Source organism: Saccopteryx leptura, chromosome 2 (genome assembly GCF_036850995.1).
Source record: "Saccopteryx leptura isolate mSacLep1 chromosome 2, mSacLep1_pri_phased_curated, whole genome shotgun sequence".
In the NCBI taxonomy this organism is placed as follows: Eukaryota; Metazoa; Chordata; class Mammalia; order Chiroptera; family Emballonuridae; genus Saccopteryx; species Saccopteryx leptura.
The window spans coordinates 332,742,519-332,759,661 of record NC_089504.1 but is presented as its reverse complement, the minus strand read 5'-3'; the positions used below and the strand labels follow the sequence as shown (position 1 = coordinate 332,759,661).

At 49.1% G+C, this 17,143-nt stretch overlaps 1 protein-coding gene across 1 annotated transcript in view; it reads right to left on the bottom strand.

Annotated features, from left to right (window-relative positions):
• Positions 1–12,964, bottom strand: part of PITPNA (phosphatidylinositol transfer protein alpha) — a 47,917-nt gene extending 34,953 nt beyond the window's left edge. The window contains exons 1-2 of the mRNA XM_066363571.1: positions 12,708–12,964; positions 8,884–8,914 (exon numbers count right to left, since the gene is read on the bottom strand). Of these exons, the coding sequence (XP_066219668.1) occupies positions 8,884–8,914; positions 12,708–12,727 (51 nt within the window). The 5' untranslated portion in view covers positions 12,728–12,964. The remainder of the gene's footprint in view (positions 1–8,883; positions 8,915–12,707) is intronic.
• Between the last annotated feature and the right edge of the window lie 4,179 nt (positions 12,965–17,143).

Here is a 17,143-nt window from a genome sequence, read left to right as displayed (position 1 = left end):
TAGAAACGGGGAGAGGCAGTCAGACAGACTCCCGCATGCGCCCGACCGGGATCCACCCGGCACGCCTACCAGGGGGCAACGCTCTGCCCACCAGAGGGCGATGCTCTGCCCCTCCGGGGCGTCGCTCTGCTGCGACCAGAGCCACTCTAGCGCCTGGGGCAGAGGCCAAGGAGCCATCCCCAGCGCCCGGGCCATCTTTGCTCCAATGGAGCCTCGGCTGCGGGAGGGGAAGAGAGAGACAGAGAGGAAGGAGAGGGGGAGGGGTGGAGAAGCAGATGGGCGCTTCTCCTGTGTGCCCTGGCCGGGAATCGAACCTGGGACCTCTGCACGCCAGGCCGACGCTCTACCACTGAGCCAACTGGCCAAGGCCTATTCCATTCATTTAAACAGATCCTAAGACATGACTTCTTTTTCCAATGGTGGGCCCCTCATCACTCTGCCAGCAGCTCAGAAAACAGTCTTGCAGGCAACCAGACCTGATGCTTTCCAGACTCCTGATGGGGCTGAAGCAAGTGCCCTGCTTCCCATGTTAGATCGCACAGATTCCTACCCCACGGACTGCACTGGCTGGGTACACCCTCTGTGCTGGCACTTACTAGATGGCAAAAGCCTAGTTTTTCTTTATTTGGGTCACATGCCACCCTATCAAGTCACCAGTCAAGATCACTGGCCTCCTCTGACCCCCTCAGGACAACTCAGTGTTAGGGCAAATGACCTGGGCAGTGCTCAGGTCTGGTCCTTTTTCTCCCTTCTCTCTAAAGGAAGCTGTCCAGATAGAAAAATTAAGTGAAAAGAGAATGAACAGGTGTGTTTATGCGGGAAAGTTACCTCTATGCCACAGGATGCATCCTGCCTGTCACTGCTAACCAGGCACAACAATTTAGGAAGTATGAGCAAAAGGCACTTGATTACCCAACATTTTGAGGGGGGAGATAAAGGTTTCCCTTGCCCTCTATGCCCACTCCACAAGGTACTGGCACTCCCAGGAGTGAAAGATGAGAGTATTTTTTCCCTTTGAGATTAAACAGAGAGGTTATGTCTCTGGGAAGCTGTCACTTAGAAGCAAGGAGCAGTCAGTGGCAGCTTCCAGGGCTGTTTCACCTCAAACTAGGATGTTTACTTGACCAGGTAGCTTTGCCCTAAGCACTGCAGGGAAATTCCTGGGCAACGTCCGGAAGGTAAAGCAGCAGACCAGGCCAATTCACAGCTCACCACAAAGCTGAAAGAGCCCTAACTTTCAAAGCAAAAGTCCAGCACGAAATGCCAAGGAAAGGCCCAGGCAAGCAACCAAAGCTCAGTTAATCCCATAAAGAGAAGCACTGGGGTGACAGCCAGTCGTCTTGACCTTGCTAATCCAGAGCAATATCAGTGTTGCTTCAATGCCCCCATGGAACCCCAAGCTGTCCCTGTGCCTTTTCAAGGCCACCCCCTAGCTAAGGCACACATGAAAACCCCTATCAAGTGGGTCAGGGTGTGGCTGAGCCAGGGGTTCCTAAGAAGGAATAGTAATTCTTTTCCAGAGAAGAATCTCAAGAACATCTAACCACTGACTCAGCAATCATAAAGGGCAGCCTGAGGAAAAGGCCTGGTGGCAGGAACTGTGCTGCCTGCTGCTGCTGCTGCTTGGGAGGGGCTCCAAGCAGAGACTAATCCCCTTCATTGGTTCTTCTTCAGTTGCAAGAATGAGAGGGCAGGCTCTAAGAGGATCAGTCTGTTGCACTGGCATCTTCCTCTAATCTCCCTTGATAGTCTGATCCTTTAATCCCAATGAGACAAGTGAAGGCAGTTTTGTTAATCCAAAGGGGTAAGTAAAACTGGCTTCCACAAGCCACAAGCGAGGGCCACTTTCCATGTCCAAGGCTTCCCTTTGGCATAGTGGCTTCACACCCTGGGAAAACAGAAAGCAGCCAGAATCAAACAGGGTGAAGGAAGGAGTGGGGTGAGTCCATCACAAGAGATAAAGAGCCTCAGGAAGACTGGGATTCCAGCCATCTCAGGCCTAGGAGATTTGTTCCCTTGTCCCAAAGAACGAAGACACTCAACTAAGGAAAACAAGATTCTCCACCACTTTGGCAATCTGGAAGTAGGAGCCCAGGAAGATGCTGTGGGTGAGCCTATAACACTGACATTAAACAAACCAGTACAGCTGTCAGTTCCACCCACATGGCCCTGTCAGGCCAGTTACCATAGGAGAATAGTGCCATGCATCTCTGGAGATGAGATGTAAAACAGGCCAGCCCACAGTAGTGGGTGGGCAGCACTGGGCCAGGAACCACTGGTGGTCACACCTGTGTTGAACAGATGGAGCTTTTCCGCTCTGCTGCAAAATGCCCAGAAACCCTGTACAGTGTTAGACCAAAGACTCTGACCTAAAATATTGATTCAGGCCATCAAGATCGTTAAAAAGACATGGTCCTCTCTTTTCTTTCTCCTCTTTTCCCGCTAAATCAGAAATCTCTGAGGGCCTCAAATCATGGCTTCCAAATAGGAAGTGAATCCATCAGTCACACAATAATGGGCTGTTCCCATGGGAACCATGACTCAGAATGGGATTATTGATAAAGACTCTGAGAAGACTGATCATTACTTGTTTCTTCTTTGGCCCCTCATCCAAGATTTTCTTTTCTTTTATTAATTTGTTTTAAAATTTATTAACTTTTAGAGAGAGGAGAGAGAGAGACAGAGACAGAGACAGAGAGGGAAAGAGGAGGGAGAAGCAGGAAGCATCAACTCATAGTTTCTTCCTGTATGTACCTTGATCAGACAAGCCCAGGGTTTCGAACTGGTGACCTAAGCATTCCAAGTCAACACTTGATCCACTGCGCCACCACAGGTCAGGTACCATTCAAGATTTTCTGATCTTCTGGCCTGACCAGGAAGTGGCACAGGGGATAGGGTGTAGGCCTGGGACACTGAGGATCCACATTCAAAACCCTGAGGTTACTGGCTTGAGTGTGGGCTCACCAGCTTGAGCATGGGGTTGCTGGCTTGAGCATGGGATCATAGACATGAAACCAAAGGTTGCCGGCATGAAGCCCAAAGGTTGCAGGCTTGACTCCAAGGTCGCTGGCTTGAGCAGTCACTCGCTCCGCCTGACCAGGTGGTGGCGCAGTGGATGATAGAGTGTCGGACTGGGATGTGGAAGGACCCAGGTTCGAGACCCCAGGATAGCCAGCTTGAGCATGGGCTCATCTGGCTTGAGCAAAAAAGCTCACTAGCATGGACCCAAGGTCACTGGCTCGAGCGGGGGGTTACTCAGTCTGCTGAAGGCCCACGGTCATGGCACATACGAGAAAGCAATCAATGAACAACTACGGTGTCGCAACGAAAAACTGATGATTGATGCTTCTCATCTCTCTCCGTTCCCGTCTGTCTGTCCCTATCTATCCCTCTATCTGACTCTTTCTGTCCCTGTAAAAAAAATAAAAATTAAAAATAAATAAAAAAATAAAAAACATTAAAAAAAAAGAGTCACTGGCTTGGCTGGAGCCCCCCAGTCAAGGCACAGATGAGAAAGCAATCAATGAACAATTAAGGTACTACAGGCCTGACCTGTGGTGGCGCAGTGGATAAAAGGTTGACCTGGAAATGCTGAGGTCGCCAGTTCAAAACCCTGGGCTTGCCTGGTCAAGGCACATATGGGAGTTGATGCTTCCAGCTCCTCCCCCCTTCTCTCTCTCTCTGTCTCTGCTGTCTCTCTCTCTCTCTGTCTCTCCCTCTCCTCTCTAAAAATGAATAAATAAAATATTAAAAAACAAACAAACAAACAAAAAAAACCCACAAAAACAATTAAGGTACTACAATGAAGAACTGCTGCTTCTCATCTCTCTCCCTTCCTGTCTGTCCCTCCATCTCTCTCTCTCTAAAAAAAGAAAAAAGATTTTTCTGATCTTCTGGAACTAAGGTTTAAGTCATCAAAAAGACCAGCTCCTGCTTCAGCCTTAGGCCATACACTGCTTTCTCAACAGCAGTGTCTAGCTGAAAATGGGCTGACCATCACCAGGAAAATAGATGAATCCTACCCAGCACTTACTTCCCCAGCTCCTGCTTAGACTTTCAGTTCTGTTCACCACCACTATTTCCTCAATGCTGCAAAAGAGCCATCACAAGTTAAAACTACCAACTGGCCAACCAGGTGGTGGTGCAGTGGATAGAGCGTCAAACTGGGATGTGGAGGACCCAGGTTCGAGACCCCAAGGTTGCCAGCTTGAGCGCGGGCTCATCTGATTTGAGCAAAAGCTCACCAGCTTGAACCCAAAGTCCCTGGTTCGAGCAAGGGGTTACTCGGTCTGCTGAAGGCCCGCGGTCAAGGCACATATGAGAAAGCAATCAATGAACAACTAAGGTGTCGTGTGGCCTGACCTGCGGTGGCGCAGTGGATAAAGCGTCGACCTGGAAATGCTGAGGTCGCCAGTTCGAAACCCTGGGCTTGCCTGGTTAAGGCACATATGGGAGTTGATGCTTCCTGCTCCTCCCCCTTCTCTCTCTCTGTCTCTCTCTTCTCTCCCTCTCTCTCTCCTTTCTAAAATGAATTAAAAAAAAAAAATTAAAAAAAAAAAAAAAAAGCCTGACCTGTGGTGGCGCAGTGGATAAAGCGTCTACCTGGAAATGCTGAGGTCGCCGGTTCGAAACCCTGGGCTTGCCTGGTCAAGGCACATATGGGAGTTGATGCTTCCAGCTCCTCCCCCCTTCTCTCTCTCCTGTCTCTCTCTCTCTCCCTCTCTCTCTCCTCTCTAAAATGAATAAATAAAGAAAAAATTAAAAAAAAAAACTATTTAAAAAAAAAAAAAAAAAAAAAGCCTGACCTGTGGTGGCACAGTGGGTAAAGCGTCAACCTGGAAACGCTGAGGTTGCCGGTTCAAAGCCCTGGGCTTGCCTGGTCAAGGCACATATGGGAGTTGATGCTTCCAGCTCCTCCCCCCTTCTCTCTCTCTGTCTCTCTCTCCTCTCTAAAAATGAATTTAAATAAATAAATAAATAAATAAGGCGTTGTAATGCGCAACGAAAAACTAATGATTGATGCTTCTCATCTCTCCGTTCCTGTCTGTCTGTCCCTGTCTATCCCTCTCTCTGACTCTCTCTCTGCCTGTTAAAAAAAAAAAAAGAAATTCCCTATGAAAAGAGCCATTTCACTCCTAAATGCCACACTAATGTACTCCCAAGTTCCTGGGAATCTGACTAGGCGGTGGGATCATGCTGTACGGAGAGGGAGTCATTGGACCCCCAAGAGCTGAGTTTCAGGCCCTGGCCGGTTGGCTCAGTGGTAGAGCATCGGCCTGGCGTGTGGGAGTCCCAGGTTCAATTCCCGGCCAGGGCACACAGGAGAAGCATCCATCTGCTTCTCCACCCCTCCCCCTCTCCTTCCTCTCTGTCTCTCTCTTCCTCTCCAGCAGCCAAAGCTCCATTGGAGCAAAGATAGCCTGGGCGCTGAGGATGGCTCTGTGGCCTCTGCCTCAGGTGCTAGAATGGCTCTGGATGCAACAGAGCAACGCCCCAGATGGGCAGAGCATCGCCCCCTGGTGGGCGTGCCAGGTGTATCCCGGTTGGGCGCATGCGGGAGTCTGACTGCCTCCCCATTTCCAGCTTTGGAAAAATGCCAAAAAAAAAAAAAAGAGCTGCTAAGTTTCAGGGAAGGAGACATGCTGGCCTTTCCTGCTTGGCCTCCTGGTTTGGAACATCGTCACTTGCTATTTTTCAGAAAGACCGCAAGGCCCCCAAAGGACGTAGGTTAACAGGGTCCCCCAAGCTAGTGACTGCCGGCCCAAGCATGTGATTCCCAGGCCCCAGGTACCTCGCTAGTGCCTCTAGGGATCACAGTATCTGTCCACCATCCCCTGTCTCCAGCTTCCCCAGCCTTGTTTCCCTTGTCCTTTCCCGTAATGTCCAGATCATGTTCAAGGCCCATCTCTGGCTCCCTCTCCCAGGTCTCCATAGCTTTTATCAGATATGCAGCCCACCACTAGAGACAATCCTCTGGGGCAGTGGTCCCCAACCTTTTTCGGGGCACGGACCTGTTTAATGTCAGAAAATATTTTCACGGACCAGCCTTTAGGGTGGGACGGATAAATGTATCACGTGACCGAGGCAAGCGTCAAGAGTGAGTCTTAGACGGATGTAACAGAGGGAATCTGGTCATTTTTTAAAAATAAAACATCGTTCAGACTTAAATATAAATAAAACGGAAATAATGTAAGTTATTTATTCTTTCTCTGTGGACCGGTACCAAATGCCCCACAGACCGCTACCGGTCCACGGCCCGGGGGTTGGGGACCACTGCTCTAGGGGGCTAATACCTGCCCACCAATTTTGGGGAGTCAAGAAGCTTGGTTATTTGTCTCATCTAAACTGTGTTGTGGGCTCTGCTGGCCTGATTTCATTTTTCAAAGGGTCTATTTCATACTTGAAAGAGATTAGCAGTTATCACAGGAGCTTCCTGATGACACCGCAGGAAAAGGAATGACTGAGGGCACTATACTGGCTGACAAACTTCACCCAAACTTGAGCTGAACTGAAAGTGGGAGTGGGGAGGGCTATGGGTTCAGAAGGAAGCAAAGAAGAAGGCTGTGCCAGGAGAGGAAAGTGGAGGAAGCCGAGAGACAGGGTGGGACAAGGAAGACTCTGTGGCAGTTCCTTGCTGTCCAAGACCAACTCTGAGTCAGCAGGGCCTATAAACTTTCTTGTGGCAAACCCTGCCAGATCCTCAGACACAGAGACAACAGACCCAAGAACCATAAAAGGACAGAGGGCAAGCCAAGCCCATTTGCTATTCCCTGCCCTCCTTTAAAGGAGGGTTCTGGGACTTGGTCTTCCCAGCAGTAACCTAGAGTGTAGCTAGGGAGGGCCTCAGAGATTTCCTGCCCTGCTGGTTTGCTGTACAACCAGAGAGTCAAGCAAACTTCCCAGTCAAGTCATGGAAGTCCCAGAAATGCACAAACTCAATCCCCTCAATAGCATGCCCCCAAACAGGCACAGTCCTAGCAGGTAAAGTGGGCTGGCATGCTAACAACTTGAGGCAGGTTGCACACAGTTGCCCAGATATACAAAATAAGTGCCATCCCTGTTAGTGGGAATGCAGATTGGAGCAGCCACTATGGAAAACAGTATTGGCCCTGGCCGGTTGGCTCAGCGGTAGAGCGTCGGCCTGGCGTGCGGGGGACCCGGGTTCGATTCCTGGCCAGGGCACATAGGAGAAGCGCCCATTTGCTTCTCCACCCCCCCCTTCCTCTCTGTCTCTCTCTTCCCCTCTCGCAGTCAAGGCTCCATTGGAGCAAAGATGGCCCGGGCGCTGGGGATGGCTCCTTGGCCTCTGCCCCAGGCGCTAGAGTGGCTCTGGTCGCGGCAGAGCGAAGCCCCGGAGGGGCAGAGCATCACCCCCTGGTGGGCAGAGCATCGCCCCTGGTGGGCGTGCCGGGTGGATCCCAGTCGGGCACATGCGGGAGTCTGTCTATCTCTCCCCGTTTCTAGCTTCAGAAAAAGAAAAAAAAAAAGAAAACAGTATGACGGGCCCTCAAAAAAATTTTTAAATGAAACTGCATTATGACCTAGCAATTCTACTTCTGGGTATATATCCAAAGAAACCAAAAACACTAATTAGAAAGAATATATGCACCCCTATGTCAACTGATGTGTTATTTACAATAGCCAACATATGGAAGCAATCCAAGTGCCTATCAATAGATAAAAAAAATTGTGGTACCTATATACATACAATGGAATATTACTTGGCCATAAAAAAGAATGAAACCTTACCATCTGTGACAGCATGCATGGACCTAGAAAATGTTATGTTAAGTGAAATAAGTCAGTGGATAAAACTTGACTTGGGGGGTGAACACACAATACAGTGTACATAAATGTGCTGTAGAATTGGACACCTGAAATCTGTATAATTATGTTAGTGTCACCCCAATAAGTTTTTTAAAAAAGGAAAACATCAGAAAAAGACAAATACCATATGATATCACTTATACATGGAATCTAGAGAACAAAATAAACAAAATTGAAACAGACTCATAGATACAGGGAACAGACTGGTGACTGTCAGAGAGGGATGGGTTAGGGGACTGGGTGGTAAAGGAGAAGGGATTAAGAAGTACAAATTTGTAGTTACAGAATAGTTAAGGGGATGTATAGTATAACACCGGGAATACAGTCAATAATATTATAATAACTGTATGGTGCCAGGTGGGTACTGGAAATAAAAGGGGATCACTTCGCAAACTATATGACTGTTTAGCTACTATGCTGTACACTTCAAACTAATACAAAATAATATTGAATGTAAACTGTAATTGAAAAAAACTTGCTTTCCTATCCTCAGAAAAGTTAAATTTAATTTAAAAATATAATACCTAGCCCTGGCCGGTTGGCTCAGTGGTAGAGCGTCGGCTTGGTGTGCAGGAGTCCCAGGTTCGATTCCTGGCCAGGGCACACAGGAGAAGCGCCCATCTGCTTCTCCACCCTTCCCCCTCTCCTTCCTCTCTGTCTCTCTCTTCCCCTCCCGCAGCCAAGGCTCCACTGAGCAAAGTTGGCCCAGGCACTGAGGATGGCTCTGTGGCCTCTGCCTCAGGCGCTAGAATGGCTCTGGTTGCAACAGAGCGACGCCCCAGATGGGCAGAGCATCGCCCCCTGGTGGGTGTGCCGGGTGGATCCCGGTCGGGTGCATGCGGGAGTCTGACTGCCTCCCTGTTTCCAACTTCAGAAAAATACAAAATAAATAAATAAATAAAATAATAATAATAATACCTTCCTTCAACTGAAAGTGCACCATAAAAATTCACATTGAGTACTGATTATATGTGTTAGAACATGAAAACCATACAAAGAGTTTGAGCCATTTAGAGCAATGATCTACAACTATCGATAAAATGACAAAAGACTTACCTCATCTACAGACACAGGCAGGATGACTCGACTACAAGAGAGGGAAAAACAGTAACAACTTCAGGCTCTGAAACCTGCCCAAGACTCTTTAAGCATCATCTTAGAATAGCATTAAACATTTTGTTGCACATGACACTACACTCACTGTCAGATCCCCAGCAGAGAATGGCCCCAGTGCTTTGAGGCTAGGATGCTCTGTGCCCTTCTGGTATCCCATTTAGAGCCCTGTGATTCAGTGCAAACCTGCCCCCCCACCAGCTACTCCGCAGGCAGGCCTCTGACTCACATTTGGAACTGGCTTCTCTCTCTCCTCCACTTATCTTCTCAACAAAACTTGCCTAAGAACCATTAACACATGAGGGCCCACTCCCTCAAACTCTACAGCCAAGATAAGGATTTAGACCCAAAGAATCAGGTCCTGGGGCTTTAGATCTCTTAGGACCCAACCTCCCAACAAGACAGCCCTCAAGGTAAAAGGCTAGGAAGGGGCCATGCTCCTTGGAGGCTGAATCACTCTAAGAGCATGCAACAACCATCTCTCCTCTGGGAAAGGACATTACAATACAAGCTACTGCTAATACAAAGCCACCAAAAGAGGAGGACACTCAACTTGTGTCCTAATCTCCAGAAACTGTCCAAAGGCACTCCAACTGATCACTGTCTTTCCTTCTCCATTTCAATGACCACCAATTATTGGAGGTACCACCATAAACCTGACAGAGAAGCCATTGCCAGCAAAGTCCCCACACTGTTCAGAACTCTGCATCGGTGTGATGGCTAGTGACACTCCTCCAGGTGGGCATGTATTTGTGATGCAGACCAACCGCCAATCCCCAGTTCAAAGCTGTGAGGTCAGAGGGCTGATACAAAAATGTTTGTTTGTATTCATACAAATCAAGCCAGTTTCTAATCTGAGATGTCAGTTCCCAGACCCTAGCTGGAAGCCCCTGGAGCCTCCTGTGTCTTGCATGCTTGGTGAAGCATAAGCTGTTATGTCCTCTGTCCTATGCAGTGGCTCCACCAATCAGGATCCTTGCTCCAGGCTGGTAAATAGTCCACTCACTATTTTCTAGTTCCACAAAGGTCCCCCAGGTAGCAAGAAGAACAAAGAGGGGTCTGAGAAAAACAACATACTACAGGCAAAGTACCAGGCAGAAAAGTAGCAGGAAAAACAAAATGGGCTCCACGTCTTTACTGCCTGCTAACAACTCCCCTCCTCCAGAATGACTCAAATAACGTAAATTCTGCAGGTTATTGGATGCTGCTACTAATGCTCTCCTCCCATTAGAAAAGCCAACGAGGCAGAAAATACTTCCAACTTGGAGGCCACAATTTCAGCACCCTCAGTAGAAACTTCCTAGAAAACAATCAGCCTTTTATCTTCAAGAACAGCATTAAATATCACATCCAAGAATTTGCAGAAATAAAACCAAGGAGAATCCTGTTAGAGGAAGTGTCAGAAAAATCAACAGAAACAACCCTGGACGGATACTAAGCGCGCCCCCCCCCCCCCCACACACACACACACAGGAGAAGGGCATCAGGCAGTTCCTGACAGGATGCTCTGGGGCTGCTTACATTACAGCTGCACAGCCGGACATTTCTCCCTGACTCCTTGGGAGCAAAAGCACTCTAGCAGCAATAGGGTGCAATTCCAAAGGAAAAGGCCACAGAGGCAGTGCTGGGCTGAGACTGGAGCTATGCTCACTTCAGTGTGACCTTCACTCACACCCTTCCCAGAGCTGCAGTGCTGCAGCCACAGCCAAATGTCTAAGATGCCCCCATCTGCATCCCCCTCCCAGGGATGCACACACAAGGCACAAGGCAGGCAGGAAGGAAGGAAACGTACATGCCAGGCAGGCTCTACATCCTCGGCACCTTGGACCTTTCCCTAGCAGGCTTCAAGGGAGGAGAACAAAGAATGGGAAGGGAGAGCCTCTCTTCAAAACTCACTCAGATCTCTCCTGAAGGTCCCTTCCCATCCCTGCCTGACCTTCTTTACAAAACTACAGGCTTCTACAGATTCTTGGATTCATCTGGGAATAGAAAAAAGAATCAGGAGAATGGGAAAAGCCTGATTTCTGGGCACTTAAGATTAGAATCCAAAGTGCACCTCCTGTTGGCATCCTAAGGTTCTGCCTCCTCACCACATAAAGCTCTGAACTCTGGCTGAGTCAACATCAGACTGAATGTCAAGAAATAAAAGAGGGCTTCAAAATAATACTTTTTAGATAAGGTATCAAGCTGGGATGACATCTGAGTTTCTCCTCCCTTTGTAACCAAAGCTCTACTATGTCCTAAATGTCCTAAACATCTCCAAGGAGCAAGTCTGATGGAGTAAAGTGCCTTTACTGACAAAATGGTATTAGCCTTCTGCACACTCGCCTGGCTACCAAGTGAGTTCCACCAGTTGCTCTCTACTTGGACATCTCTCACTTCCAGAATTCCTAGGTTTCTAGCCCAATGCTGTCCACTTGCCCTTCCCTCCAGGGAAGCACAGTTTTACTCTAAGTGCCACACACACAAAACCAACCTCTCCTCTTTGGAAAAAAAAAAAAAGCCCTGAGATGTTTCTTGGAACCATGAGCTTCAGGGATGGGTCATCTTGCTTTTGAAAAATTCAGCAATCCAAACATCCCCACCTATCATCCAATCCCCTGGACCTCAGGAGGAAGCCAATCTTCCTGCAACTCCTCCCAGAAATCACTCGTTTCCCACCCCTCCTCACTAATCAAGAACTCCCTTACGCATACACACAAAAAAAGAACTCCCTCACCCTTCATTGTCTTTTCCCAATTAATGGCCTTATTACCTCTTCAGTTCCTCAAAGCAATTTCCCCATCTCTTTGCACCAAGGCTGAGAATTCCCTAGAAATAGGCTGTCCCTGTTTCCTCCCCCACTCAAACGATTCTTATATTTATTCACAAACTCTTTCCAAACTGTTCTCTACCCTGGTATCATCCTAGCCCTCTCTATCATTCCCACATATCACTTTGGCCCTTGCCCAATATTTTCTGGACTCCTACCCAAGTGTCCCTGAGTTCCAAGCAATCATCTTAAGCTCCCCCGCCCATACCTCCTCTTCTGTACCTACCACTTGGGTACCACATGTCACGCCACCTTAGGGGTAGGTCCTTAGACCCGTCACCCATCACCTAAGCCTGACCCTAGTCCTTTTCCTTTATCCACTTATTACAATCTTTCCCCTCCTGTCTAAGGTTCCCCTCAGCACTCCTCCCATCATCTCAACTCCATTCCTGAGATTGTCTTATCTGATCTATGGAGCCCCTTAGCACTGTGCATGTCCCAAGCCCCTCCCCACCACTGGCTAGCTCCCTGACCCTGCCTGCCCTTGTCTAACTGTTCCTCAGCCCCTCAGACAACTCCTCCTTCTCCCACAGGTCCTCTCGGCCACTCAGCTAGCCCCCACTGTAGAACCACCCCACATCTCATCCAGGGCTCTCAATCCCCTGAGCCTCTCATGCCCTGTCCAGCTCTCACTGTCCCCTTGACCCCTTGTCAAGCCCTGCCGGGTCCTCATTGAACCCTCGGCCTCTCTTCAGGCCTATTCGGCCCTCACTGCCCCTTGGACCTCACCTCAGGTGCTGTCCGTCTCTCTCTATTCCTGCTGGCCCCTCCTCAGGCCCTGTCCGGCCCTCACAGTCCCCTCTGCCCCTGCCGGGCCGCCCAACAGCCCATCCAGCGCTCTCCATGCCCTCGGGCCCCGTCGGCGCTGCATCCCCTCCGCCAGGCCATCAGCCTTCCTGGTCGTCATCCTCGACTCTGCCTTCCTCCTCGCTTCCGCACCCGGTCGGACACTCACTACTCCTTGAGCAGCACCATGTCGCTTCGCGGCTCGGCGGCTGCCCGCTGCCCGCCCGGCTTCCCGCCCGCTTCCCGGCGGCCGCTCTCCCCGTGGCCCGGCCCGGCCCGGCTGCCTGTGCGTCTTCGTCGTGGTCTGCTCCGTCCCCGCCGCTCTCGCTGCGGTCGCTGAGCCGGCTCCGTGCCCCGGCCTCACCGCCTCCCGCGCCGCTGCCGACGCCGCCCAGGGGTCCGGTTCCGCAGAACCGCGCGGGGGCGGGGCGTCTCTGCGGCAACCGGAGCGTCACACGCAGCGGTGCGCGCTGACCTCAGCGCGGAGGCGGAGTCTTCTCCGGCCGGTGCCCTCCGGTCCTTAAATGGGCCACGGTGTCGGAGTCCCAGGTGGGCTGCGGGGCGTGGACAGGAGCCCGCTTGTAGGCTGAGCTGACGCCGAGGTGTAACAGTTCTTCAGCCAGGGCAGATGCGCCTATGTACTTGGGCCCCCAGTGGGGTGGGCTGAGATCTAGGAACAGGTTGTGTCAAAAAATATATTAACATTTACGTGCAAGCGCTCTCCTAAGTGCTTGACTCCTCAGAACAACACTACCAAAATGGTACTATTATTATCCCCGTTTACAGGTCAGAAGAAAGAGACAGAGGTTAAGAGACTTGTTCAAGTCCAAAGCTAGCATGTGATGGGGCCGAGATTTTCACCCGGCAATTTTAATGTAAAGCCATTCATCGCTTTACAAATACAGCAAATACAGTTAGTGTTTGCTAAGTGCCTGCTGTGTACCCAAACCTGTGCTTTTGTTGAGAAAGTGAACAAGGCAAAGACCAAGGATTTGAGAAGGGGGGGGGGGGGGGGAGAAGATGAAGCCAGGCAGTAAGAATGAAAAAGGGCCATGAGAGGTGAAACACAGGTTTGTTGGGATTACAGCAGGAAACGTTGTCAGCCGAGACATCCTGGAGGAAGAGTTTCTAAACTGAGATCTGTAGGAGGCTGGGAGGGGAGTCACTTACACAGTGAATGCGAAGGTGCATTTGGGGGACTGAAAGAAGTGACTGGGGTGCCTGACCTGTGGTGGCTCAGTGAATAAAGCGTCGACCTGAAAATGCTGAGGTTGCCGGTTCGAAACCCTGGGCTTGCCTGGTCAAGGCACATATGGGAGTTGATGCTTCTTGCTCCTCCCCCCTTCTCTCTCTCTGTCTCTCTCTCCTCTCCCTCTTTCTCTCCTTTCTAAAATGAATAAATTAAAAAAAAAATCCAAAAGCAAAAAAAAAAAAAGTGACTGGGGCATGACATTTGGGAGCTGAGAGCTGTAGGCGGGGTGGGCTGGGGCCAGATGGGTGATGATAAGGTGTTTGAAGTCCATTCAAAAAGCACAGACGGGCATTTAAGGTTTTGTGGGGTTTTTTACCTTTTTTTAAAAAAAAATGATTTTGATTTTTAGAGAGACAGAGAGGACAAGAGAGAGAGTGGGAGAAACATTCATTTGTTAGCACATTTAAGGGTTTTAAGCAGGTTTGGTGTTGGAAGGCTTACTCTGATGGCTGGATGGAGAGGGGATGGAGTGGGGCAGAGTAGAGGCAGGGAGGCTAGTTAGGAGGCCTCTGCAGAAATCCAGGCAAAGACAGACTGAGAAAGATAGTGGTGGGAAGGAGTGGGAAAAAGCGTTGACCTGGAACACTGAGGTCTCTGGATTAAAACCCTGGGCTTGCCTGGTCCAGGCACATGTGAGAATTGACGTTTCCTGCTCCTCCCCCTTCTCTCCCTCTCTCTCCCGCGCTCTCTCTCTCTCTCTCTCTCTCTCTCTCCTCTCTAAAAAAAAAAAAAAAAAAAAAAAAATTGACCTGACCAGGCGATGGCACAGTGGATAGAGCATCAGACAGGGATGCGAAACACCGAGGTTCAAGATCCCGAGTTCACCAGCTTGAGCGCGAGCTCATCTGGTTTGAGCAAAGTTCACCAGCTTGGACCCAAGGTCGCTGGCTCCAGCAAGGGGTTACTCGGTCTGCTGAAGGCCCACGGTCAAGGCACATATGAGAAAGCAATCAATGAACAACTAAGGTGTTGTAACAAAAAACTGATGATTGATGCTTCTCATCTCTCTTCATTCCTGACTGTCTGTCCCTATCTATCCCTCTCTCTGACTCTCTCTATGTCTCTGTAAATAAATAAATAAAAAGATAAAAAAATATTGAATTAAAAAAATTGAGGCCCTGGCCGGTTGGCTCAGTAGTGGAGTGTCAGCCTGGCGTGTAGGAGTTCCGGGTTCGATTCCTGGCCAGGGCACACAGGAGAAGCGCCCATCTGCTTCTCCACCCCTCCCCCTCTCCTTCCTCTCTGCCTCTCTCTTCCCCTCCCACAGCCAAGGCTCCATTGGAGCAAAGTTGGCCCGGGCGCTGAGGATGGCTCCATGGCCTCTGCCTCAGGCACTAGAATGGCTCTGGTCGCAACAGAGCATCGCCCCCTGGTGGGCATGACGGGTGGATCCTGGTCGGGCGCATGCGGGAGTCTGCCTCCAGTTTCCAACCTCAGGAAAAAATAAAAAAATAAAAAATAAATAAACATGCAATACCTGACTATTTAGGTACTGACCTCTTTTCCGATTGTGAAATTAAAAAAATAGCTACAGCCAACACAACAATAGCTGTACGGTGTGAATGAATCAGAATGACACCTATTTTTTTTGTCAGATCAGCAAAAAAATTTTTTTGGTTGTGCTGCAGAATTTTAGAAATTAGTTTATGTGTGCCGTGAGATTTAAAAGGTTGAAAATTGCTGCTCTAACCAGAGGCTCTTCTCTGGCCTCCCATCCCCCAGATTCCATCCTCTAGAATCCTGCCTCTGTGCCTTTGCATAAGCTAGTTTCCCTCTGAAGATGCCTGTAGCTCTTTCTAGCCAAATATGGCTCAAATCTCCCTTGTCACTAATGCTTCCTACACCTCTCCAGCCCAGGAGGTTTCTCTATCTCCTAGCACTGTCCTTTGTGTCACACACATTCACCTTTATTGAAAGCTAACTCTCGGCCTGACCTGTGGTGGCGCAGTGGATAAAGCGTCGACCTGGAAATGCTGAGGTTGCCGGTTCGAAACCCTGGGCTTGCCTGGTCAAGGCACATATGGGAGTTGATGCTTCCAGCTCCTCCCCCCTTCTCTCTCTCTCTGTCTCTCTCTCTCTTCTCTAAAAATGAATAAATAAAAAATTTAAAAAAAAAAGCTCTCAAAAAAAAAAAAAAGAAAGCTAACTCTCAAGTCACTAGTTACAGTTTTCTGCAAGTGCAAGGCCTACTCTCCATGAGTTAGTTCCTCTAGAGCAGAGGCTGGTTCTCAGGGATTTTGTTTGTTGTTTTGCCTTTTATTTCCCATAGTGGCCAGCATAGTCTTTCAAACTCCCTGGACTCAACTCTTATTAACTAAGAGCCAGCCTAGCAACAATTCCTCTACTTATTAAAGTCTTTGTCTAAACATTGCCTCCTCCAAGACTCTTCCCAGACCACTCAATTAATAGTGCCTGCCATGGCCCACAGTCACCTTGTTCGGCCTCTTTATAACATTTACTACAACTTAAAGATAATTCCGTATTTGTTTATATTCTGCTTCTCCCTACTGAACAAGGGAAGATGTCATTTTTCTTGATCACCCTTGTATCCTGAGTGCCTAGAAAGAAGCTTAGGACAGGGCCAGGAGCTCGATCAATATTTATTGATTGAATGAGTAAATATATAGTTCGCCCAACTAAACTGCAAGGTCCCAAATGGTAGGGTTTAGTTACTTACTGGAGAGAGCCAGCAAACAGCAGTTGTTAAATAACTATTCATTGATATTATGTGGGGGGAAAAAACAACAACCCTGCACTGGGAGGGTCAGGGGACCGGGCCATTCACTTAATCTTGGACTTTGGGTCATAATATCTCCTCTGTTGGCCTTCTTTCCCAGGGCCTGGATTGAGATCTCTGGGGCAATCCCTGTTCCCGCTCTAGGATTTAATGAATGAGTGGCCAATGTGTGCAATACTCAGGGCTGTCCTGGGGCACCAGTCGTGACTTAACAGCACCCTCCCTTTCCAAGTCCCTATCTTGGGCAGTCCAGCAACCATCACCTGGGTGCCCCTTAAGTCCATCACTGGAGTCACTGTTTCCCCAGTGCAAATCTGCTCTTTTTGTGTTTTCCTAAAGGTAGTACTGTCCACTTATGCTCCCAGGCCAGAAACCTTCTCCCTCTTACCTTCTCAGCCAATTAGTCAACAAGTCTTGCTGATTTTACTTCTTTTTTTGTTTTTTTTTTAAGGCTTTATTCAATTTTTTTTTTTTTTTTGTATTTTTCTGAAGTTGGACACAGGGAGGCAGTCAGACAGACTCCCGCATGCGCCTGACTGGGATCCACCCGGCATGCCCACCAGGGGGCGATGCTCTGCCCATCTGGGGTGTTGCTCTGTTGCGACCAGAGCCATTC